The sequence below is a fragment of the Sturnira hondurensis genome, unplaced genomic scaffold, assembly GCF_014824575.4.
Source record: "Sturnira hondurensis isolate 20B ecotype Veracruz unplaced genomic scaffold, ASM1482457v3 Scaffold0002039, whole genome shotgun sequence".
NCBI classification, from domain to species: Eukaryota; Metazoa; Chordata; class Mammalia; order Chiroptera; family Phyllostomidae; genus Sturnira; species Sturnira hondurensis.
In genome coordinates, this window is record NW_028074670.1 from 2592229 (window position 1) to 2618287 (window position 26059).

A 26059-nucleotide genomic window follows, 5' to 3' on the forward strand; every position below is an offset into this window, starting at 1 on the left:
GTGTTCTTCATTTCTATGGTTCCACTCCTGATCTAGCTGTCCTCTTGGTTTGCTTTTGTTTTAGGTGTGGTTGTTAATAACTGTGTGTTTGCTGTCCTTTCACTGTTAATATTTTTCATCTTTTTCTTATATAAGTCCCTTTAGCATTTCATATAATAAGGGCTTGGTGATGATGAACTCCTTGAACTTGACCTTATCTGAGAAGCACTTTATCTGTCCTTCCATTCTAAATGAAAGTTTTGCTGGATAAAGCAATCTTGGCTGTAGGTCTTTGGATTTCATGACTTGGAATACTTCTTTCCAGCCCCTTCTTGCCTGTAAGGTCTCTTTTGAGAAATCCGCTGACAGTCTGATGGGTACTCCTTTGTAGGTGACTGTCCCCTTATCCCTTGATGCTTCTAGGATTCTCTCCTTCATTTTGGTCTTGGCTAATGTAATTATGATGTGCCTTGGTGTGTTCCTTCTTGGGTCCAACTTCTTTGGCACTCTCTGAGCTTCCTGGATTTCCTGGAAGTCTATTTCCTTTGCCAGACTGGGGAAGTTCTCCTTTATTATTTGTTCAAATACGTTTTCCACTCGTGGCTGTTTCTTTCCCCCTTCTGGTACCCCTATAATTCGGATGTTGGAACGTTTAAAGATGTCCTGGAGGTTCCTAAGCCTCTCCTCATTTTTTTGAATTCTCATTTCTTCATTCCTTTCTGGTGGGATGTTTTGTTCTTCCTTCTGGTCCATTCCATTGATTTGAGTCCCCGTTTCCTTTCCATCACTATTGGTTTCCTGTGCATCTCCCTTCATTTCAATTAGTTTAGCCTTCATATGTTCCTCTAATTTGTGACTTTGTTCCTCTAATTTGTGACTATAATCTACCAGTTCTGTGAGCATCCTGATAAATAGTGTCCTGAATTGTGCTTCTGAGAGGCTGGCAATTTCTCGGTCGCTTAGAGTTATTGGCTCTGGGACTTTGAGTTCTTCTTGCGCCATCTTTTGGGCTGTTTGTGCCTGTTCCATAGCAGGATCAGAGCCCTAAGGTGTTCACTAGAGCAGGGCAACTAAGTCGCTGGGTTGTGACGTTGTATGTGGGGGCGGGGTCAAAGAGCGACAATGGCTCTCACTGGTATTGCAGGGCAACTAAGTCGCTGGGTTGTGACGCTTATGTGGGGGCGGGGTCAAAGAGGGACTCTGGTGTCCCGTCTACCGCCTGCCGCCCTGGCCCTCACCGGTGCCAAAGGGCAACCAAGTCGCTGGGTTGTGACGCTGTATGTGGGGGCGGGGTCAAAGAGGGACTATGGCGTCCTGTCCGCCCCCTGCCTCCACGGCCCTCACCGGTGCCGCAGTTGCTGCTGTCACTGGGCCCACGTGTTTCGTCCCACTGCACGCAAGTGTGCCACCGCCGTCAGCCCTCGCCCCCTGGGGCCTGCGTGGTCTGTCTCACTGTGCGCGAATATGCGCCCGCGGTCTGCCCCGCACCCAAACTGGTTCCCGTCTGCCTGCGCGCCTGGGTCTCTGCCTGCGCGCCTGGGTCGGGGGCCCTGCTCGCTGCTGGCTCCGCCCCTCTTACCGTCCCCCGTTGAACGGTTAGATGTAGTCGGACTTCCGTATAATTCAATTTTCTGTCCTTTGGTCGTGTCTTTGTTTCTCCAAACCTTTGTTGTATTCAAACTTGGTTGTGGGAGAAGGCACAGTGTTTCCACCTATGCCTCCATCTTGGCGGAAGTCACATCAGTCAATCTTAACAAGAGTCAGGGGCGCCTCGCCCACTTGTTGGGAGTATACAAGTCTCTGGACCTGCAAGTGCGGGGTGGACGTCACGTGAACTCGGTGGGAATTTGGCCGGGGCAGAGCAACCTCTCCTGGAACCCTGACCAATGCCTTGGCCCGCTGAAGCGCCTGGTTCTCACAGGGCCCCAGGAAGGTACAAGGCCTGTCTTGGAGGAAAACACATGGAACCATCATCCCAGAACAACTCTTTTATTAAGTAACTGCTGATGTGTGAATGTCCTTCCTTCAACCAGACTAGAAAACCATCTCTGATGGGAACTGTGCAGCCTCCATGGGGAAGCCCAGCTGGGAGGCAGCTGGGTAGCAACAGAGACACATAGCAGGGAGGAGAGATGGGGGAGAGGAGAGTGGGAATACAAGGCCAGAAACCCCAGGGGGACCCAGGTACTGGCCTGCTGGATGGAGGAGATGAAGCCAGCCCAGCTGCAGCCTTGGGCAGCTTGGTCTAGTTTGTGCTGCCCCCTGTTGGCAGCTGCCACTGCTGGCTTCTCCCTTCAAATTCTAACTACCCTGTGCTCCTGTTTGGCTCCTGTATGGCCAGCAGGGGCCTGAAAGCCCTACTTAGGAATGTCCTTCTATGTGGGGACACGTGGAACATCCAGACTGGACTCTCTCCCTTCATGATCCTTTCACTCTCATCAAGATGACCTGGAACCCAACTTGGTAACCTGTGGCCCAACGAAGGTTCCAGCAAAGTTCTTGCTTAGAGGCAGATCTGTAGGGAGTGGGTCAAGTCTAACTGCCCAATGTGTCAGGATGAGGGTCCTCAGCCCCTCCGACCAGGCCTGGGAGCTGCCTACATCCCTTCTGCTGAGATGGGAAGGGGTCTGGCCCAGGCAGGGTGTTCCTCACATGGCCTGCCTGCGGCCCAGCCTTGCAGTCCCTCAGTCAGCCGGCCTTGGGTTGGTCAGCTCAGCCGTGTGCCTTCGGAGGAGGGTGGGGGCAGGTCACACACGCCCATGAAAGTGAGATCCTTGGAGCGAGGGGCCTGTGCCCCATAGCATGTCTGCACTGCCAACAAGGAGGCCTGTCCCTTCGCTACACCAGCCAAGTAGATCTCCAGGGTCTTGAGCAGCCGCCTTGGGCTCTTCTTGGCCAACGCTTCCAAGTCTGGAGCAGAAGACATTGGGGAGCAAAAGGCTTAAGTGGGCTTTGGGCTGCACAGTCCGGGGCCCAGCAGCTCAAGGGAGTGCCCCCAACCCAGAGCCTATGGAGAGCAGGGGAAGGAGACTTTTAAGAGTAGGAGCTCACCAAGGGGGAGATCAAGGAACCAGATATGCCCCAGGGGCCACACACTGCCTCGGCCCAGACAACGGCAACTTTGAACAGTCAGTCCAGTGTCAGACCCCGCTCTGACTCAGCAAATAGGATCACCATGGGTATGAGGGCAGAAATGCAGGGGAGGGTAGCAGAGAAAGGAGAACTATCACGCCCCAGAGGGTGGGCTGGAAGGAGACTGCAGCCAAAACCAGTCTAGCCCCGACCCTGGGGCCCCTGAGCCTGGGGACACTAGCAGTTCAGGAGCGAGGTCTCCAGGGAAGAAAGAGCACACCTTTGAGGACAAAGCCCGAGTCTGAGATGGTCTTCTGCTGCGTCTTCCAGACCTGAGCGAGGCGGAGGAAGGTGGCGGCATAGAAGCTGTTCACCACTGGGATCACCTTCTGCTGCCGATTACACTCCCTGCAGGACAAGGGAGGTCATCTGCTCAGCAGGGGACAAAAGCTGACACCTGGGCGCCCTCCCCCACTATTCTCCCAGGGCAGTCGTTCCCCAGAGAGCCTTCACACCTGAGGGAGGGTTGGGAGGAGAGATGGGCTGAGAGACTGGCACGGGTGCACGGGGACTTTGCCTAGTGCCCCCAGAAGCCAGCAGGTGAGGAAGAAAGCTGGGGGGATGAGGCAGGGAGGGAGGGAACCTGGCCCTGATGGGTCACTAATGAGCTGGGCTGGGGGCTGAGCAGTGTGGGGACTCACCTGGAGAGACACTCTTCCCTTAAGGCCTGGATCACAATGCGGGTGATGTTCACAGACATCAAGCAGAAGGGGAATTGCTGGAATGGAAGTGGCACCAGGTCAGTGGCAGCCCAGGTCTTGCCTTCTGTGTTTCCCGTCTTCCACCATCCAGCCCAGCCGGAGGGCAATGACAATGGTCATGGCCCAGAGGCAGCAGCGATACTAAGGGTGCTTACACCTAATGTTCACCATGACCGTCCCATCTTACAGATGAGGACACTGAGGCTCAGTGACTCTGAATATCTTCCCAAAGGCAGTGGAACCAGGATTCCAACTGAGGTTAATTCGCTCTGAGCTGGTCTGCGTAACTCCTGGGAGAGCTGTCCCGCCTCTTCAACATCCAGATCCATTAGCTCTCATAGGCCTTCCCCTGACCTATCCATGTGCCACCCAAGGACCGCGTCGCCCCCTGGGGTCAGGATGAACACAAGAGGAGTGAGGCCCAGGTGCCTAACTATCACTTCTTCCCTTCTCTATGCTTCTGGTTATGTGACTGCGCGTAAGCATTTCATCCAAAATCAGAGAAAAGTGGGTAGAAAGTCAGCCTTGACTTGCTGGCACATCCCCTCTCTCGTAATGGAGGCCTCAGAACTGGCTGTGAAGCCCAAACTCCCCAGAGGGGGCGGCATGGTGTGCAGCCGGGGCACTTCACCAGAATGGGCCTCAGGATCCCCTGCGGGGGGTCCACTGCAGTGCTTTATTTTCGGAGACACAAATTCCTTCCTGTTTAATAACAAAAAACCAAACAGATGAAAAGGTTGTGCATATTACTTGTTAGTTTCCACTGTTGCACACAGACAAGGACATCCACTGAGAGGGACACACAGATCAGTGCACTCCTTAGTTTAGAGCCAGAAGCAAAGTCTGTTTATCCCATCTACTTCCTCTGAGAAGAAAACTCATTACATTATGATGTGCTGTGCTGTCCCGTATGGACATTTAAATGTCATTGTAAGTTATACAAAATTTAAATGCCACTCTCTAGTCATCCTAGCAATAGTTCTAGTGCTCAGTAGTTACAGGTAAGGCTTAGCTGCTGTATCGGGCACTACAGATCTAGACTGTGTCCGCCACCGCAGAGGTCCAGGCAGGCAGCACTGACCGAGCCGCAGAGGATCTTCGGCTCCACAAAGATTCCTTCCCAGCCTTCCATGACACCTGGATCCCAGAGCCCGGCCTTGCCACCTGCTAGCTGTGTGTCCTTAGGAAGGCCACCCACACTCTGTGAGACTCGGCTTTTCTATCTCTCAAAACGAAGAAGCAAATAAACGTTGAGTTAACACAGCAGGCCCAAAACTGCTGTCCTTAGAAAGTTTGCCTACAAGGTCAGCCCTTGGCTAGCATCTGGAAACTTGGATTTTGAGATATTCCCACCATTCCCTCAGCACAACTCACTGTGCCTAAATTCCCTGTGCAAATAATATGGTTTGTGTTCACCTGCTTCCCTTTCTGGGACTCTGTTATGCGCTAGTCAGATGGCGCCTGTGTGACCAGCCCCCAATAAAAACCTCAGGCACCAAATTTCTAGTGGGCTCCCCGGGTCGGCACCATTTAGTTTGCTGCACAGTGCGATGCCGGAGGAGTTAAGTGTGTCCAGTGAGATTCCCCTGCGAGGGGCTCTCGGAAGCTTGCCCCTGGTTTCCTTTGGATGTTGTCCCACGCACTTCTTCCCTTTGCTGATTTTGCTCTGGCTGTGCTAACTCAGCTGCGAGGCCTCCCAGTGAACCCGAGAACCTGGGGGTTCCTGGGGACCCCGACACCCAGATACAAGGGCCATGCTGGGGACTAATCAGTACAAAAATTCTATGAGATAGCTTTTATTTTTTATTATTTTTTATTTTTAATTTATTTATTTATGTATCTTTAGAGGGGAAGGAGAGAGGGAGAGAAGCATCAATGTTTGGTTGCCTTTTGTGCATCCCCTGCTGGGAGTTGGCCTGCAGGGAACCAGCCTGCAACCCAGGCATGTGCCCTGACTGGGAATCGAACCTCGATCCTCTGGTTCGCAGGCCTGTGCTCAATCCACTGACCTACACCAGCCAGGGCAAGATAGCTTTTATTATCTACAGTTTACATGTTCTATTATCCCACCATCTGCCTCACAGAGGGGCTCTGAGGAGCAATTCAGACCCCACACGCACAGCGTCAGCCTGAGTAGGTGCTCACAAACGTTCATAATTATTAGTGTTGCCTCAGTGTGTGGCTGAGGTCGTTTATACCTTCACGGATGGCCCATTTAATTACCATATATATTTGCATTTCACCCTTTCCTTTGATTTTTTTCAGTCTAAAAACAAGAGAACAAGAATACGGTAGCAACACAATTAGCAGAAGATTTAAACTGTATTCATCTGTATTCGTTCACTTTCAGGAACATTCTTTTAAATCCCACTCATTAAAAAGCAGTGAAAATCTGGAATTCAGATGTAAATGTCTCCTTTCCTCTGGCAGTTCCCTTGGATCTGAAAAGTGTCCCTTCAGTCTAAAATAGTACACTGAGGCTGGGTGTAGGGACCTAAGAGCAGAGGAAACCAGGCCTGGACACTGTGGAGATTCCATTTAAAATTTGACTTCTCTAGCCCTGTCTCCAGCTGGGGGTGTGTGAGAGGCAACCAATAGGTATATCTCTCACACCTCGATGTTTCTCTCCCTCTCTAAAAGTAAATAAATAAAATCTTTAAAAAAACCCCAAATAGGCCCTGGCTGGTGTAGCTCAGTAAATTGAGCACGGGCCTGCGAACCAGACGATTGCGGTTGGATTCCCAGTCAGGGCACATGCCTGGGTTGCAGGCCAGTTCCCGGCAGGGGCCAGTTCCCAGCAGGGGATGCACAAAAAGCAACCATACATTAATGTTTGTCTTCGTCTCTCCTTCCCTCCCCCTCTAAAGATAAATAAATAAAATATTAAAAAAAAACAAATAAAATTTCACTTCTCTTCATGCCTCACGTTTGGGCTTAAACACCTTTGAATACTGCAGAGGAAGACCAGATCGTCTTTGGTGGCTGCTGACATGGCCCCATCACTGGAGATTCCAATTCAGTACTTCTGGGGAGGGTCCAGGCCTCTGCACCCCCAGGTGTCTCTGAAGTGTGTTGCTGGCGGAGAACCACTGCTGTCAGGAGCCTGCCCACTGGCTGTCAGGAGACATGGGTCCCAGGCCCAGCTTCACCACTTACGAGCTACCCAGCTTTGGGCAGAAGTACTTCACCCCTCTGATCCTCACCCTGCTTCGCTGTGAAAAGGAGATTCACAAGGATCATTTCTGCCCAACCCCTCTGCAGGCTTGTCATGCTGGTGCGATCAAATGGATGGAAACTGCATGGAAGACTACACACACTGTATGTGTCGGTACTGCTAGGACGTGCATGCCCGTGGTTCGGCCCTCTGGCCCGCAGCAGGGTCTGCTGGGGCACTCCTCCTCAGGACAGCGTGGGATAAGCACTTTGACACTGTCGGGACCCGTGGAGGCCCTGGGGTCCATTTCCCCAGCATTTCTAGTTCTGAGCCAATTCCCCTTTGGCAGGATGTACCACAGGTACCTGAAACTTCAGTTCTCCTCGTCGGAGAGAAACAGGACTGGCTGTTGGCAGGGCTGTGTCCCCCAGCTGTTACTCCGATCTCATATTTGCCTCCTAGAAAACCTTGTGTTTTCAAGATTCATAGAATCTTTTTCTAAGCAAAAAACATTTTATTTTTAAAAATCTGTAAGACTGATAAACTGCAAGTTAGACTGATTGAGGAAAAGAGAGAATGGACATAAATCACCAGTATTGGGAGTGAACAAGGGCATATCACTATAGAACCTGAAGACCTTGGAAGGATATTAAGAAAATATTGTGCCCTGGCTGGTGTAGCTCAGTGGATTGAGTGCGGGCCTAAGAAGCACACAATCATGGTTCGATTCCTGGTCAGGGCACATGCCTGGGTTGCAGGCCAGTTCCCAGCAGGGGACCCATGAGAGGCAACCACACATTGATGTTTCTCTCCTTCTCTCCTTCCCTTTCCCTCTAAAGATAAATGAATAAAATCTTTTTAAAAAAAGAAAATATTGTGAACAACTTTATGCTAATATATTTGACAATTTAAGCAAAATGGGCACATTCCTTTAGAAAAAATTGCCAAAACTGACTCAAGAAGAAGTAGAAAACTTGAATAAAATTTTTATTTGTAATTAAAGATATTCCTATTAAGATGCCCTGGCTGAGCCCTGGCTGGTGTGGCTGAGTGGATTGAGTGCTGGCCTGGGAACCAAAGGGTGGCAGGTTTGATTTCCAGTCTAGGGCACAGGCTTGGGTGGCAGGCTAGGTGTCCAGTAGGGGGCGTGCAAGAGGCAACCATACATTGATGTTTCTTTCCCTCTTTCCCTCCCTTCTCCTCTCTAAAAATAAATAAATAAAATATTTAAAACAGAGAGAGATTTCCATAAGGAAAAGTTTTAACAATTCCTCTGCTACTCTGTACCAGAACCCATCTGTTTCTGTCTCTTAAGCAGGGGTAAGAGCCATAGGCTCTTGAGATCAAGTTTTATTTTAAAACCTTGGAATTACTAATAGTTCAAGGAAATGTGTGTGTGTGTGTGTGTGTATATATATTTATATATATGTATATATATATGTATATATATATGTGTGTATATATGTGTATGTATGTGTGTGTGTGTGTGTGTGTGTGTGTGTGTATAAAGCTGAACAGGATCTTAGAATTATTTTAGCCAAACCCTTTAGTTCATAAAACAGCAAATAGGCATAGAGAGGTTCAGAGACTTGCCTCAAACCACAGACAAATGATACCTATACCATCCAGCCCTCTTACTTAAGAAGCTACTGTTTCTTCATATTTTCTGACATGCATATGAGAGTACTGCGGAATAAATAAAAATCCCGGCAAATTTCACAAAGACCAGCAAGTGAAGGGACGAACTGACTGGTCAGAGTGGTCAGCCTGGGTCCGTGAAGATCAAGTACCCAGTGCTTCCTCTCTCACCTTGCTGTTCCTTCTGTCAGGGATGCTCCTCCCTGGCATGTTTACATGCTTGGTAACCTCACCTTGTTCAAGCCTACCCTTGAAAACAAATGAGGGACTCTGAGTTGGCAATAACCCTCTGCTCTGGCTTCTATATTTCTGCAGGAAGGTCGTCTGTGAGTCTTCATAAATCACAAGAAGGGAGAAACTGAGGTTTGAGATGATTTACAGGAAATCATTAGCTGTGGGACCATGGGCAAGCCATTTCCCCTCTCTGGGTCTCTATTTCCCTGCGTCTGAAACGAGGGCCAGATCAGTGATGGCTAAGACACTCCTCAACACCGGGAGTCTGCTGTAGTGAAGCAGAGTCAGTGCGAGAGACCACGTTGTTTCATAAGCTAACTGGGACGGTTCTCAGACCCAGCCCGAACATCAGCCCCCTGCATCACGACGACCACAGAACAAGCCCACATTCTCACTTGTGGGGTCCTGCTGTAGCTCAAGGCTTGGTACTCACGAAGTCCTGTTCCTGCCTCCTCCAGTGTTTCCTGCTGTACACAGGCACATGGGAAGTCTTAAGGTTTAATGAGTGTTTTTCCCCAAAAGATACATTATAAACATTATAAATTAAAAAATGCCCAGGTGGCAGGAACTGTATAATAATTATTTGTTTTGTAGTTAAGAAGTTTTGGATTCAAAGGTCCTACCTTACTAAAGTTGTGTGTGTGTGTACACACATGTATTTCATGAATTTAAAACACATAAGATATATTTATGTATGTATTATACATAAGATGAAAAAATGTATTTTTACTTTTGGAAATCAAGTTAGTTTGATAAGTAACACTAAATGACTAATGTGCTTGGCATTTTACATAGCTTATCTTTTTTAAAATTTTTTAAATTTATTTATCTTTAGAGGGGAAGGGAAGGAGAGAGGGTGAGAAATATCAATGTATGGTTGCCTCTGGTGGGTCCCCTGCTGGGAGCTGGCCTACAACACAGGCATGTGCCCGACTGGGAATCGAACTGCAGTCCTCTGGTTTGTAGGCCTGCACTCAATCCACTGAGCTACACCAGCCAGGGCATACATAGGTTATCTTCAATTTAGAATAATTTTACAGGGTTGGAGTTACATTCGCAAGTTACAAAGGAAAAAACTGAGGTCGTGAGACAAGGACTAATATGGTCAACAACACTTTTCACACCTCGGGCCTGCCCCACTCTAGCCTAGAAGGTAAAATGACCTGATTGAAATGCTGCAGGTCGGACCTTCAGCCACTCACCCTCGGGCTCCTGCCCCTCAGGCAGCAGGAAGGCACACGGCCTGCCTGTTTCCCTGCCTGTTTCTGCGGAGGGCTACTGAAGGCCTCTCCTGTCAGAGTTGGGAGTGAACCAGCAACACACACATGTGACTAGCTCGGTCCGCTGAGAGAGCCTAGAAGGAAAGAGATCTTAACAGCAGTGAGAATGCCTGACGCTCAGATCTTGGTTTCTAAATATCATTCTCTAATTTAAGGAACAAGGGCTCCCTGGAGAGTGGTTGATTCCAGGGCTGGGAATTATTCAGGGAAAATACAAGATAAACTTAGATCAACTTTTTGTGTCCAGAGAGTAAAAGTTCTCAGGACAGGGCATGGTGAAAGGGCCACCCTGCAAGAATGCTCAAATGGCCAAAGATGGAACAATTTGAGCAACAAAAGAAATGATAACGTTGGGTTATAACTCATAGGGTTAAAAAAATCCATGAGTCCAAGCTGATATAAAAGTACCTGAATAAGAAGTGGAAATGGGAGGGAGGTGGGGAGCACTGGTGGGGGGGGGGCAAGGCAGGGAATATAAAACAAAAAACTGTACTTGAATAAGAATTAAATAAAAAATAATAATAATAAAAAAGTACCTGAATAATAGAAGAGCACAGACAATTCTTCTTACAAATTTTATTAATTCTTACAGAATTAATAAATGTAGGAGGATGAGGGAAACAGAACATTGGCATTCTCCTCTGTTTGAGGAGAAACAGAATATTTGCATTGTTGCAAATTATTTTCCTCAACACAATTATTAATCACAAAGGGAGAAACAGTGACTCCACAGCGCAGACCCAGCAGCTATCTCCTGATCTGAATGGTCAGGGCTGGCCTCGCCGGCAGAGAGACGGGCCGACATTATGTGCTCCTGATATGAGGCTCAGAGAAGGGCGCGTGACGTCTGCGGCGTCCTTACGAAAAGTGCCTGACCTCAACCCAACGTTCGTGGGGCAAACTGAACCCTCCCACTTGCTCTTCCCTTTCCATTACAGCTGGCGGCCGCTCTCTCTTTCCAGGTGCTCAAACTAAAACTCATCACCGACTCCTCTCCTTTTCTTACACCCACATCCAATCCATCAGAAAAATATGCTGGATCTACTCTGTTAAGCCCATTCGCTTGAGATTCTACATGCAGCCTCTGACCACTTCACACCACCTCCTCTGAAAATACCATGCTCCAAACCACCATCTTCTCTAACTTGATTATAACGCCCTAGAATAGTGATTTTCAACCTTTTTGATCTCGTGGTACACATAAACTAATTACTAAAAATCTGTGGCACTCCAAAAAATATTTTGTTGAACTGAGAAAAAATAGGTATAGTTTGATTCATTCGCACTGGATTGCTATTGTTGTGTTGACTGGTATCATTTTCTTATTTGATGAGGAGAAGACATCAGTGCCCCTGACTAAACAGTCAGGTACTGCATGTTTTAAAAAGTCTTGCCGCACACCCGAGTGCCTCTGGTGGCACACTGGTTGAAAATCACTGCCCTAGACTATCTCAACCTGGCAGCTGGTAGGATCCATTACAAAATTTCAAGCTGAATCATGTACTCTGGCCTGCTGAAAACCCTTATTCCGCTCAGAGTAAAATCCAAAGTCCGTATCATACCCACCAGGCACTAAGCCACTGGTCCCTCTTACCGGGGACCTCCTTTCCTCCTGCCTCCCATCCTGCTTCCGCTCCAGCCGGCCACCCTGCAACTCCTTCCCGTGCCGGACACACTCTCCCCGTGGGACGGTGCAGTGGCTGCTCCCTTGGGTGGAATGAATGCTCTCCCCCCAGAAACCGGCTTGGCTAACATCCTCACCTCTCCACAGCCTGTTCTAAGTCTTGCCCTCTCATGAAAGCTACCTTGACCATGCTATGAAATACTATAACCCCTCCCCACATTTTCCAACCCTTACCCCACTTGCACTTTTCTCCTTAGCGCTTATCACCGTTTAACACAACCCATAATTTCTGTACATATTATGCTTACTATCTTGTCTCCTCTGCTAGAAGCTTCTTTCTCTGTTTTGCTCACTGATGTATCTCAAAGCACGCAGAACAACAACTAGCAGAGGAGATGCTGAATAAGTATTTGTTTCGTGAATGAATTCCAGGTCCCATGAAGCTGGGATAGATGAATGGCAAGAACAAGTCAAACCTGTTTTTTTAAAATGGAGGGAGTACTGCTTTCTACTAACTGCGGAAAACATCAAACCCAACCCCAGAGAGCAGGCCTGGACAGACACCTGGGCCTACAGGAGCCGTTTCTGACCTATCAGTAAATCCAGTCACCTGACCCTCAGAGGCAAACTTTCTCTGGGGCACACACAGGCTGACTCTCCTCCTTGAGGCTCAGGGATTTCCTCAGCATGAGTAGAAACGCCAACACCACAATTACACCGAGTACTTTTGCACATTACCTCATGTAATTTTCCCAGCTATCCAGCTGACGTTCCCATGATTTCCATTGCACAGTTCCGGAGCCCAAGACTCTGGAACTAAGGCAACACCTGACACACACAATAGTGTGGGGCGGAGCTTGGATTCCAGCACCAATGGGGGAAGACCACGCCTGCTTTGCCTTAGCTGTCCTAAGAGCCCTCAGCGATCAAAGATTCTACCCGGAAGGTCCGCCTTGCTGCTCAGAAGAGCCCATGCCCAGGTCTTAGCTCCCCAGCCCTCCCTGCTGGCTTCCCACCAAAGCCCCACCTGGATATGGTGATGAGACAGGCGGAAAATCTCCTGGGCCATCAGCAAGGTCTTTGAGTCCATCACCAGGTATAGCAGATGCAGGAGGGCGAGGAAGCCCGCTCCTCTCAGGTCTGTGGCTGGATTTGCTCCTATAACAGAAACCACGAGGAGAGTGAGGGTGATGGGGAACACTACTAATGAAGCTCCTGCTCCCGTGAGCTTCAACAACTTAGTTATAGGCCAAGTGGAGAGAGCCTAGACTTCCCCTGACTAACTTTAATTAGATGCCCTTATATGGCAGTCAGAAAAGTGGGACTTTTATCCTTTCCTGGGGCTAAGGAGCCCCCGTTCCCTCTGGGGTATCAGTGGAGTGGATGTCGGTAGAGGCTACATGGGAACAGTGGTGAGACACCCCGGCCCCTACCAGCCAGTGGTATTAGTGGATGCCAAGTGGGGTAACTGGGTTACCACCCCCACCCAGCAGTAGTGAGGTGTCATGCCCCTTCCCCTACTGGCTCAGTATCAGAGGAGTCCTGCTAAAACAGAAGATTTAAAGAAGATCCAGAGTGTCATTACACAATACCCAATATGTCCGGGACACTTGTTACACAAAGAGCTAGAAAAATCTCAATTTGGATGAGAAAAGACAATCAGTAGATTGCAACACTGGGATAACAATGAGGTTTGAATGATCTAATAAGGAGTTTAAAGCAACTGCTGTAGACAGAATGAATGATGGCCCCTCCAAAGATGTCCCATCCTAAGCCCCTAAACCTATGTACAGGTAATGTTGCAGGCCAAGGGGAATTAAGACTGCAGGTTGCTTGTCAGCAGATAAGAAAAGTGTCCTGGACTGTCTGGGTGGGCCCGATGTAAGAAGTGAAAGAGGGAAGCAGAAACAGAGATCTGAGAACGGATTCAGGAGCAGAGATACTACAAAGAAGGAGGAAGGCAGGTAGCCTCTAGAAGGGGAAGAAGGCAAGGAAACAGAGTCCCTCCTGAAGCCCCTGCAAAAGACCTGGCTCAGACTTCTGAACTACAGAACTGATCAACCTGTGTTGGTATAGCTACTAAACTTGGGATACTTTGTTGCAGCAACAATAGAAAACGACCACTGGCATTATATACAAATGCCTTTGATATATAATTACTAACACACTTAGAAAACAAATGAAAAAAACAGAAATTCTCAGTAAAGAAACATCAGCTATAAAGAACCAGATAGAAACTTTAGAACTAAAAAAAAAACAAACCAAAAAAAAACCCCACTAAAATTAAGAACTCAGTGGATGGGCTCAACAGTAGAAGAGATATAACAGGAAAGAACCAGTGACCTTGAAGATGGAACAATATAAATTACCCATTCTGAAAAAAGAGAGAAAAAGTAAAACAAAATGAACAGCACCTGGGAGATCAATGAGTTATAACACAGATGAAAAATAACAACAGAGCCTGCAACAATAATAAGGAGCAGCATTTGTGTCATCAGAGCCCACACAGCTGAGCCCACACAGCCTCGAAGTAGAAACGGATGGACATTTACCAAATCTGGCAAAGGACACAAACCTACAGATTCCAGAAGCTGAGCAAACCCCATATGGAATAAGCCTGAAGAAATCCACACCAAGACTCATCCTAATCAAACTGTTGCAACCCAAAGACCAAAAAAAGAAAAAAATTTTTTTTGAAAAGAAAAAAATATGTTGACAACAGAGAGAAAAACAACTGCTTAACCAGCGGGGGGAAATCATTCAAATTAAAGCAGCTTTCTCATCAGAAACAATCAGGACCAGAAGGAAGCAGCACATTTTTCAAGTGCTGAACAAGAACCGCCAACCTGAAATTCTATATCCAGAGAAGTTACCCTCTAGGAATAAAGGGGCAACCGAGTCATTCTCAGATGAAGAAAAACTCAGAGAATTTATTGCCAGTAGACCTACATAAGGAAATGGCTAAAGGGTATTTCTGAAACAGAAAGGAATGATAGAAGGAATCTTGGAATATCAGATGGGAAGAAAGAACACTGAAAAGAGTAAATAGATGAGTAAATACAACAGATTCTGCTTCTTCTCTTGAGATTTTTAAATTGGTCAATGGTTGAGACAAAAATCAAACACTCGTGTGATTTTCAATGTAAACAGAGGAAATATTCAGGGCAATTACAGATGAGGAGGACAACATGCCGATGTCAGCAGACTGCCCATTAGTTATGGTGTAGCAAGTTTCCTATTTAAATTAAGATATTTTCCTATTCTATACAAGCATGATTTGATGATTTTGAAAAGAACAGTAGCACAACCCCAAACCAGGTGAAATCATTTTGTTTCACTCAAAAATAAAACAAAATTTTCATCCATATTCATGGAAGAGTTAAAAGAAAAAACTAGATTCTAAATCATATCACTCCAACGGTTCCCAGCTACTTAGAGTAAGTGTTTTATAATGGTCCGAAAGGTGACTTCTCTCCTGTCATTCTCTCCTCCACTTTGGCCACCCAGTTTATCAGAGTTCAGCATGCTTCAGGTCAAGGCCTTTGCGTCTGTTCCACCCTCTCCCTGGATGCCTTCCTTCCCTCAGATATCCCATCTCAAGGCGCTGGCACGACAGGGAGAGGACTACCTGGGCAATCACTCTAGTCCTAGAATCAGAGGTCCAGGGAAAGGAGGAGAACCATTCCTCTCTCTTACCCTGAAAGCCCAGATCTTCCCAGTGATCTCCAAGGAGGGCACAGTCAAACCTGGAGCCCGTCAGCTTCTTGTAGATGGTCTGGAGGACTCGGCCGTGCACTGGGTCTTGGCTATCCAGGCCACCTGCCCCAAGACATGTGCATGCTCTTTGTTGGATTGCCCTTCAGGGGATGGCTGAGTGCTTCTCAAGGTAGGTCCAGACTGTACTCAAGACACCCTGTTCTCCTGAACGTTTACCCCTCAGTTCCTGCTCCCCACACCAACACGGAAAGTGCAAGACCCTCGGGGGAAGCTCCATCCCAGGTGGGCAAACAGTGCTCTCTGCCTGACCTCACCAGTGCACTCACACTGAGCAATGGTCAGGACCAAGTCCCTTTCTTCACGGAGGCCCTGGTGGAGCTTTGGAGGCCCGAAGAGGCAGTGCCGGAGGGCAGCAAGCCCAGTCCTTCGAACTGTTGGTTGGATTCTTTTCTGGGGAGAAAGTTGCAAGTAATGAGTAGCACGCTGGGTTCACCTGCTTTGATGAACTTATCATCAGGCTGAGCACAGAGACTGTACTTGCAGAAAGAAGTACTTCCCCTAGGCTGGTCTCTGGGCCAGGGGAGGGGGCAGAAGCGTGAAACACCTTCTGTGGAATCCCTGGAGATGGGCTCTCCTAGCTCCCAGGTTCTTTGTAACAGAGAGAGGTCCCCAAGCCTAGGCATTATCAGTCAGTTGTCTACGTTTGGTCCTTCGGGCTCTTCCAGAACTAGCTATTCCACTGACTGTCATGGAGGCTAGAGCACTGGCCGCGGAGACTCCCCCATGTGGCCTCGCAAACACCAGACTGGGTTTCCCAGCAGGGCTGTGTGTATGTAGCCTTTGGGTGTCTGTCACTGTCTCTCCACAAAGGACATAGTTTTTAAAATCTAGCAGTACTCTCAGATTCCAGGATGAGACAGCCAGTGGGGACGGGAGTTTAGTGGAGACCTCTTTTTGGAGTTAGATACTTCAGAGGGGTAACCAGAGCCTGTGCCACTACCACAACCAGCCCTTCCTAAACCAGGCCACGCTGACTTTTCATCGCTCAGGGCCACTGCCACAGGTCTTTTAACAAACTGACTTGAGCAGCTTCTGGCAACCCGACTCCTGTCTTTTTAGCCTCTCTCTTGGGCCAGGTTCCAGGTAGAAGATCAGAAATCCCATTCCTCTAAACTTACTCTGGGTCACTCAAGATGCCCCAGAAAGTTTGCCAGCTGTTACTCTCAACATCCTTTCTTTTCTCAATCATAGTTTTTTACATTCCCCAATAGCTTCTGATACCTTGAAGGAATGAAAGATTTTCTTACATTAGCCACAAATAACTTGGCTCTCTGGACAGTCTGCCTTGCTTTTGATCCCAAGGAACTGCCTAGCATTTGACCCCAGACCTCCCATCCCTATGATGGGACCTCTGTATGACAGGGTCACATAAACTCTGGGCCACAGTCCCAGAAACGCCACTGGGGCCCTGAATAAACACGAGTCTTTGGCAACCAGGACCCTGTGCCCTGTCCTGGTGGGATAAAAACCTGGCTCCTGGAAGAAGGTGCTTTGCTTGGGACCCCAAACCCTCATACTGTCATACCTTGAAGGAGGAGAGGTCAACAGTCTGGAAATGCTGCAGGGCCTCACCAAAGGAGATAAGCTGCCCGGGCTGGTCTGAGCTGCTCTGGCTCCCTGTGGCAAAATGAAGAGGAAGACACCCCAGCACTTACAACAGTTGAAATTCTGTCAGCAAACGTTTGCCACCTCTAAGCCCAGACCCGGCTTCCAGCTATAAACATCAGACACCCAAAGCTACTACAACTAATCCTCTTTCAAGGGCCTGGCATCGTCTGCTGGGCCAACCCCCCTTTCAGACTGCCAACCTATGCAGCGAGGAGGAACAGATACGCCCCTCAGGGGCTCCCTAACTTCTACCCATCTGTGAGGTGGCAAGTCACTGATTGGAGTAGGTACCCACACAAGAATGTACCACAGGTTTGCTTAGGGGTCTTTCCCAATTTCTTTTCTGCTCCTTCTCGCACCATGCATAAGAATGACCCCTCTCCATCCTTTGTTCCAGTCCACAGGGAATTAACTCATCAGTTAATAGTAACATCTCTCCAGGAGCTCAAGTGGGGCTCAGGCTAAACACGGGTCCTAGTTCTGCTTCCCTCTAGCTCTCAAAAGGGAGGTGACACCGTTTTTACCAAGCCCTTCAAGCCTTCCAGCAGATGGCTTCAGCCCCTGACTCCAGGGACTTCCTTGTACTATGAACAATCTAATCTGCTCAACTTTACACAGGAGCCCTGGTTGCCTGCCTCCATCCTTCCGCCTAATCTCATCACCCTACTGGGGCAGACCCTGACCATGGTCCTCCCTGTCTCTGCTCAGCCCTTTCCCAGAGGCATGCATTCTCATTCCCTCCAGAATGTCGTATTTGGCTTTGGAAGTTTTATTCTTTATCACAAAGCTCAAATAAGACCACTCAGGAATTCTGTCTCCTAATCCCAGAGTCACAGAGACATCAGCCTCACATGTGAGACAGCACCTTTATCAACAGCTGATTACCTGGAGATGTAATTAGCTGCTGTATATTCTTGCAGTTACCTGTCTCTGGCTGGATGTTGTCCACGGCTTCCCATTCTCCTTGGGCTTTGAGCACCTCTGTGCTCACAACTGCAATGGTGAGAAAAGAAGACCCTCTGAGATCTAGGTAGTCGGGATCACTCAGCCCCCAGCTGTACCCGCCTGCCTTGGGTTTTGTTGGTCTTGTTGCCCTCAGGCCCCTCTCACATGGCTGCCAGAGTGAGCTATTGAAAAGGCAGATCTCATGTCCCACCTGGTCAAAACCCTTTAACTCTCAAGGTGCAAGCCAACTGTTCAGCATAGCATCCTTCACACTCTGGACCCTTCGTACCTCTCTAGCTCTGCCCTAGGACACTCAGATCTAGTTCCTCCACACTTCCCGCCATCAGGCCTTGGCACTGACTGCTCTCCCTCTGCTGAGTCGGCACCCTGGGTTCCAGGCCCTCTGCTGCAGCTCCCTCCCATCCTTCCATCAGTTCTGAGTATCACCCGCACCTGGATGCCTCGTCACGGTGCTGTGACCAGCACTGGGCGCTCCATGAGGGCAGGGCTCTCAGAACCCAGCCCACTGGCCGACACATGGTACGCACTCAACAAGCATTTGATGAATGAATAACAGCATGATAAAAAGGGGTAGGGAAGCAGAGGGGGAAAAGAAGCAGGACAGGTCATCTACAGCCACTACACAGCCCTTGTCTCCAAAGCACAGGTGTCACTCTCAAGCCCAAACTGCCAGTGGCTGTCCTGTCCCTAGCTTTTCCCATTTGCTGGGAGGACATTAACAGAGTGGAAAGGATGAAGGTCTTCAGTTAAATACCCTAAGTCGTGATCCCTCCAGCCTCAGTGGTAAAAGCAGTTTAGTAATGTTCCTTTCTGCCTTGAATGCCTGGCTAAGGACATCCCATGATGATAAACTGTGTTGAAAGTATACTTGCAAATTAAGTAAAATCCTACCCCAAACTCAGAACTCTAATGGATGAGGAAGAGGGGGTTGCTAGGGGGCAGTAGAGGACGGCTGCTAAAAGCACATCTACGGCCTCACTGCTCGTGCACGTCTTCATCTCCACCACTTACTAGCTGTTTTCTTTGGGCAAGTTGCTTAACCATCTATCATTACTCATGGGACTACTGTAAGGATGATGTAACGCTTCAACTTCTCAGGGGAGTATGTGGCTCAAAGGTTATGTGCTCAAAATATATTAGCTATGGTCACAGCTAATATATGGCCACAGCAGTATATGGTCACAGTAGTGCACTTGGGCCCAGAAGGCAGTGAACAGTGGTGGCAGATGAGTCGAGTCTAGAGTCCTGAATGTCTGGGCCTCTGGGAAATTCAGTCTCGCCAGCCCCAAACTCTGGGTTGGGCAGCAGACACAGAATCTCAGGGCTTCCAAGCTGGCTAACTTCAACAGGATACAGAACACTCAACCATGCATGAATGGTCAAACAAACAAACAAAACTCGTTTCCAGCATGCTGGACCCTTGGGAGATAAAAATGAGGGACAAAGTGGCTGAACAGAACGAGATGAGTGGAACAGCAGCAGTGAATGCTCGTTATGATGCTGAAGGGGGCTCCTTGCCCTTCATCCCGCAGCCACACCCAGTTTTACTGACTCTTCACCCTTCAGGTCCTTGTGACAAGCAACTTGACCAATCTTTCACCCCCCACACACCCTCACCAACAACTTGACAGACTGTGATCAAGGAGCAAAAACTGCACCAGCAAGGGTGTGGGACTTTGCTGTGATGGTAGATCAGTCAACTGAAAGTACAGGTCTCAACCTAGCAATGGCCTGGTAACCTAGGCACCTAGCCATCTGGAGCCTACAACTGGAGACAAACAGCCAAACCGTGTGTCTCCTTTCCTTTTGAAACCAGGCAGACTCCCTCTCCATCTGAAGATGATAATTAAATGAATGCTAATTTCCTCCTAACAGAACACACAGGCAACACAGAAATCTTCAGGGTAACAAATGCAGCTCACTTTAGGTATGATTCTATGTCTCTTTTTTCCTTTTTGCAACTGCCTCTTTATTTAAGCTCTCCACCTACTCATATAGTAAACAGCATTGCTGACTTAGCCTACTACTTTAAATAAGTTGAGAGCAATCTCAAATAAATTATAATTATTCAATAAAATTTAAAATATCTGGCACATAATGCCAGCTGTACTGAAATAAAGAATATTTTGGCATTTAAGGTAAAAAATCTCTAATAAATGTTAGGTTTGTCACCACACAGTAAAAATAAACTACTATTAAAATACACTTCATCAACCTCCAAATAATTCTTCTACCTTGGAATATTTTTAATAAGCCTCATATTTTTGGAGATTACATTTTGTTTGCAAGTTCTCACTGTGATTTACATTCTGTGTGCTAAGCACTTTACCTTATTTCATTTAATCCTTATAAAATCCCCATCATACACGTTCAGTAGATGACAAAAGTGAGGGTCAGAAAGGTTATGTAACTTGCTTAAGCTCATGTAGCTGGTGGGTGAGAGGGCCAGTATTTAAGTCAGAGCTATTTGGGTCTGGGCAGCGGTGCTTCTGAATTGGTGACTATGCCTTTCTGTGGAATGAACTTTAAATATAGTGACATAAAGCAGGTAAAATAGGGTGCTTTTTCAAAGCCTCTTTGCATATACTGTCTCATTTCATTATCATAATATCCTTTGAAGGATAAAAGAGGCATTAATATGTCCACTGTGGACACAGAGATTTCATAATCACCCAAAGGCACACAGTGGTAAATCACTAGCAGGGCCAGTGGGGCTAGATTAGAACTCAGATCTTTTGACCTCCAGTGTTGATTCTAATTCTCCTTGAATAATGATAAATCTACAAACTTCTGTAGGACAAGTAGTGAGGGATTCAAATGATAAAAAGCAGATCCATGGGAGGCTTTGACCTGGGCCCCACCCAGGCCCCAGGGGCCTGAAAAGGACCTTACCGCTCGGCACCCATCCACAGGCTTCTGCTGTCAGGGCCTGAAGGACTCGGTGGCTCCTCAACTGCGAGATCTGTAGAGGGGACAATCTTTAGTATGAAGGTGGAATTGATGTCCCCCCTCCACACAAACACACCCCACCCACTGTACTGAATGTCTTTGAAGCTGGAGGCCAGAAGCATCTACTCTACTCTGATGGGTTGGTTAAAGCCAGTCTTAAAGAGAGGCCCCTGGAACACTCCAACACGATGAGAAGTTGGATGATGTGGGGATAAGTGTTTGCCTTCCATGAATAGTAAACAAACAAAAATGCACACAACTCAGCTGACACTGTGGTATGCCTTTGCTATTCCTGCTGCACTTTATATTCTGCTTCACTACAGCAATGATCTTAATTAGATAGAGCTTGTTTTGCTTGTTTGTGCCCTACACGCCTTCCCCTGAGTGTGAGCTCCCAGAGGACAGGGTCTATGCCATCCTGTGTCATGTCTTCCTGGTACCACACAGTGGCATGCAACAAAAACTTATATTGGCAGGAGGTACTACGGTGAGGGCAATATGTACAGGAATTTCTCGAAAAGCCAGAAAAGCGCTGTTGTCCTCATCACTTGGTGGACAGTACCCAGCAGACACACCTTCAATCTGAAAGACAAACCAGAGTCAATCTCCTGGGCACATGCCAATCCCAAAGACAACAGCTTTAATGTCACACCTTTACCCAGTACCACACACACACAAAATGGGTGAATTCCTAAGACATTAACAAGGAATACTATAAAAGAAAGCTGTTTAATTTAGTTTTAAAAACTGCAAAAAACTGAGTTAATGCTATCTCAAAATTCTTATATAGCTCTGGCTGGTGTGGCTCAGTGGGGAAGTGCCAGCCTGTGAAGCAAGGGGATCACTGGTTCGATTCCCAGTTGGGGCACACGCCTTGGTTGTGGGCCAGGTTCCCAAGAGGGGGTGCAAAAAAGGCAACCACACATTGATGTTTCTCTCCCTCTCTTCCTCCTTTCCCCTCCCTAAAAATAAACAAATAAAATCTTTTAAAAAATTCTTATATGGATATACAGATTTCTTGGTTCTGTTATAGGTCTCAGGGCTCTGAGTAAGTGAAGTTCAGTGAGGCAGTCCCCTCCTTTCCCGTCTTTCTGCTCAGCCACACCTGTCCCCTGTTAGAGCTTGAAAAAACCTACCTGACCAGCTCTTTGCAACTCATCTCACCAATACAGGCCTAATTTACTTAATATGTTAAAAATTAATCTTACAAACCAGTGAGAAAAAAATAACCAAAACCCAGTAGTAAAACATAGATGTAGGCAGTTTACACAAAAGGAAATATAAATAGTTCTTAAATATGAAAAAATGCTCAACTTTACTCATGATAAGAGAAATGTCAAATAAAACTACTCTTAGATGGTATTTTTCAGTTAGCATAGTATCGAAGACCAAACCCTGGGGTGAACTGTTATTGCCTCTATAGCTCGACAACGCCTGACAAAATCACACGTGCTTTGTACGTTTTGGGCCTGCAGTTGCACTCTGGGATCCATCTACCAGATTTACTCATCCATATGCAAAATGAAATGCACACAGTGTTGTTCGCTGTAGCACTGTTTATAATAGCAAAAGGCTAAAAAATATAAATGGTCACTAACGAAGCAAAGCTTCATGTTCTCTTGATAAATGCTCTTATTATTAATGACATATCCCAAACCAACACCTTTTTTTCCCAAATAGAAGTGCTTGCTTACCTGTCCATTTCTTAATTCTTTCTCATTATGGAAAGAGCAAGATTTTTCATTCATGACTCAAAACCATTTGTTCAAGTGAGCTTTGTCCTTGGGTTCAGAAAGGAGTTTAATAGGGTCTGAGATTAGAGGCTATGGGGAGAGCCATAGACCCAACTGTTCTACCTTTGCCTTCCTTCTTGGCAGTCATTCACACGTAGAGCAAGAAAAAGTCCCTACATGTCATCGCCAGGGTGTAGGAGATTTCTGTGAGTACTGAAAGAAGTCCCTGAGAGGTCTTTGAAAGGTTGGCCCTCTGAAAAAGAAAAAAAAGAGAAACTGGTTTCATTATTCAGTTATGCCTGTTGAGAAAAACTGACTTTAAAAATCTTTAAGTAACTTGTGGTCAAGATGGTGGCATAGGTAAACATGGCCTCCTCACACAACCACAGCAAAAATTACAACTAAATTATAAAACAACTATCACCCAGAATTGTCAGAAAATCGAGCTGAATGGAAGTCTGACAACCAAGGAACTAAAGGAGTCATATTCATTCAGAAGGGTAGGAGGGATGGAGACATGGAGATGCAGAGACACTGAACAGGCTGGTCCCACACTGGCGAATGGTACACAAAAATTGAGAGGGATATCTTGGGAGTGAGGGATTCCAGCCCCACACCAGACCACCCAGCCCAGGGTTCCAGTGCCAGGAAGATAAGTCCCCATAACTTCTGGCTGTAAAAACCAGTGGGGGTTGGGGCGGCAGAACAAACTGCGGGATTTCCAAGCATCTCCTCTTAAAGGGCCTGCAACAAATTTAGTATTTAGGACTTATTTAAAGGGACGAATTTAGGACTTAGTCAGACTCACTGTCTTTGGGCTCCAGCACTGGAGCAGCACCTTGAAGGGTACCACTGGCACACAGGGAGAAGCTGAAGTGTCTGGCATCAGGGTGAGTGCCAGGGGACAGCTTCCTCCTGGACAAAACTCCAGAGGCCAGGCAGCAGCCATTGTCCCCTTTCTGAGCCCTCCCCCACATAGAGACACAGAGCAGCAACACCATACCTGAGACTCCATCAACCTGGTTCACATAGGTTGCCCCGCCCTGGTGATTACCTAAGGCTCTGCCCCATCCAACTTACCCAGCATTTTTCTACATTATGCCATGCTGAGACAGGAGGTAAAAGCAGTTTTACCTAATACATAGAAACAAACACAGGGAGGCTGCCAAAAGGAGCACACAAAGAAACATGGCCAAAATGAAAGAACAGAATGAAACTCCAAAAAAAGAACTAAACAAAATGGAGATAAGCAATCTATCAGATGCAGAGTTCAAAACACTGTTATTAAGCTGGCTTCTCCTTCCCTTCCCCTTTCTCTAAAACTAAATAAATAAAATATTTTAAAAAGGAAACAAATAGAAGTTAATAAATCTAAAAGTTAAAAAATATCTTTAAGCAGCTATAAATTTATTCTGAATATGCTGCTTTAGCCAAATGCCTCCCTCTTACCACCCATGCCACTGATGGAAAGAAGGGAGCCCTGCAGAAATCTGGGGGCTGGATTCTTGGTATGCAGAAGGCAGCAGCACCAGAGTAAGTGGTGGGACTCTGTTTCTGACAACGAAGTTAATGGGATCTGGGGTAGTTTATCAAAGGGGTGAGGCTAATGGATGGCACCTTGAGAGGTAGTCTTAGTGAAGTGCTCAGGTTTGGGTCTGGGGGCTTATAGTACTAGATCTATTTCCTACAATGGTAGAAACTCAAAATGCAACACAATGCCTAGCCTTCTTCGGTTGTCACCAATATTGTACATGTTGCAGCTGCTTAGCCAGTTTGGCTAATCCAGTCTCTCATTCCATGTGCACCTGAGGAAGACGGCTCATCTATCACCATGGGGGAGCTGGACTCATCACAACAAAAAGCCAGATCATAATGGATGGATGGCCCTCACAAAATTTCACAGACTCGGGTGACTAAGGAAGGAGGATGTCATCTGTATGATGTCAGCCTTCCACTGTGAGAATAGGATCTGGATTCCCTAAGAACTGGCTGCCAGTGGTAAACAGGAATCTTTGTTGGGGTAGGACACACTGATTCCTAAAACCAGGAGCAGGATTACCTCCTGCTGTTGGGTCAGGCATCTGGCTCACTGTAATTAAGAAGGAAGTGTAATGCCCCTTACCCATGGCACCTAAGGAACCAGCTCGCTCTCACTATGTCTTCTGGGGCCTCAGCATCTGCTTCCTTTTTCTCCCTCTTCCTTGACCTCCATGACCGCATATGACAAAACACTCATACGTAGGCCAACCTTGGGAAGGTGACAGGCAGGTAAGGTAACAGCAATCTCAGGAAGGCCCTTCTGTCACTGTGCATGAAATGAAGCAAGCAGAGTAGAACAGCATGAGCAGCTTTACACACCTGCTAGTGCCTCTGTTCCGGCGGGAGCACCGCTGGCACCTTCAGTAGTGTCTGGACACTTACTATCTGTAACAGAAAATGGAAAGAGCCAACGCTGTCAACCGAGCACGTGCATGAAGTTTCTAAGTCACTCCCACCAATATTTGGCAAGCTGAACCTGAGGAAATGACCTTCCTACAAAGACCTTCCTTTTTAAATGAAATACTTATGATGCATCCACTTTAGGTAAGGGTCGTCATTACGGGTCTGATTTTCTGACTGCTTGCTGGAATTCAGACTCTCCGAATAGGTATTGACTTTAGAAACTGGGTCCATACCTTAAATACAAATGCGCACATAGGAATGAGTTCTCTGATCCTTTCATCAGGCTTGTCGCTGGACGGCTCCTCACGGCCCCGACGGAGGGAGGTGCCACGGGGACCCAGCCAGAGGCCTAGGGACGCCAGCAGGCCCCCAACCCAGGCAACGCCATTCTGGGGAGGGGGGACCGCGGACCAAACTATCGGTCAATTGTGGGGTCTAGGGGTACAAGGGCTCGCCGGCTGCGATCCTGAGATCTCAAAAGATCTCCATTCAACAACACGGCCAGCCAGCCTGGGATGTGAGGGGGTTCCGGGCGCACAAGTTCTCTCTCTCCGGTGGGGAAAACTGAGCAGAGCGACTTGCCTCGGGTCGCTCAGCAAGTCCAAGGCCGAGCGCGGACCTGAGCCTAGGTCTCCGGCCTTCCAGTCGGGTTTCTCTCTGAGTCCTGCAACTTTCAGCCTCGCCTCGCCCCAGGGCCATCGTTTGCATTCCACATTTCCCCCTCCTCAAGGACCCCGGGTCTCGTCCGACGTGTCCCAGTGGCTCACACAGCTTTCCCACCGTGGCCTCGCCCCCTCGCCAGGCCTCTTTTGCGCATGCGCACTGGTTTCCCCGGCAGCCAC

General features: G+C 47.6%; 1 protein-coding gene across 7 annotated transcripts; it reads right to left on the reverse strand.

The window, feature by feature from the left end:
- Positions 1–1949: 1949 nt before the first annotated feature.
- On the reverse strand, positions 1950–26049 carry ELMOD3 (ELMO domain containing 3). Of its 7 annotated transcripts, none has more exons than XM_037039466.1 (13): positions 25796–26049; positions 25134–25195; positions 22737–23028; positions 21547–21624; positions 20990–21055; positions 18052–18124; positions 17045–17136; positions 15786–15909; positions 15439–15561; positions 12770–12900; positions 3753–3829; positions 3332–3459; positions 1950–2889 (listed from the first exon to the last, which is right to left on the reverse strand). In XM_037039466.1, exons 3-13 carry the CDS (start codon positions 22788–22790, stop codon positions 2687–2689), a joined length of 1149 nt encoding a protein of 382 aa, XP_036895361.1. In that variant the 5' UTR covers positions 22791–23028; positions 25134–25195; positions 25796–26049; the 3' UTR covers positions 1950–2686. The 7 variants fall into 7 exon arrangements, with proteins under 7 accessions (XP_036895361.1, XP_036895388.1, XP_036895358.1 ...); XM_037039493.1 differs by having other exon boundaries at positions 21618–21624; positions 25134–25199; positions 25451–26049; XM_037039463.1 differs by having other exon boundaries at positions 25134–25199; positions 25451–26049.
- Between the last annotated feature and the right edge of the window lie 10 nt (positions 26050–26059).

Bases quoted from the DNA above. Each gene is read 5' to 3' on its own strand.
- ELMOD3 (XM_037039466.1), bottom strand. From the start codon at position 22,790: ATGAATGAAAAATCTTGCTCTTTCCATAATGAGAAAGAATTAAGAAAT. The intron at 15,910-17,044 runs GTATGACAGTAT...CTTTCTCCCCAG, and splicing joins TTGACCTCTCCTCCTTCAAG to AAAAGAATCCAACCAACAGT. The intron at 2,890-3,331 runs GTGTGCTCTTTC...CTTCTGCTCCAG, and splicing joins CTCGGGCTTTGTCCTCAAAG to ACTTGGAAGCGTTGGCCAAG.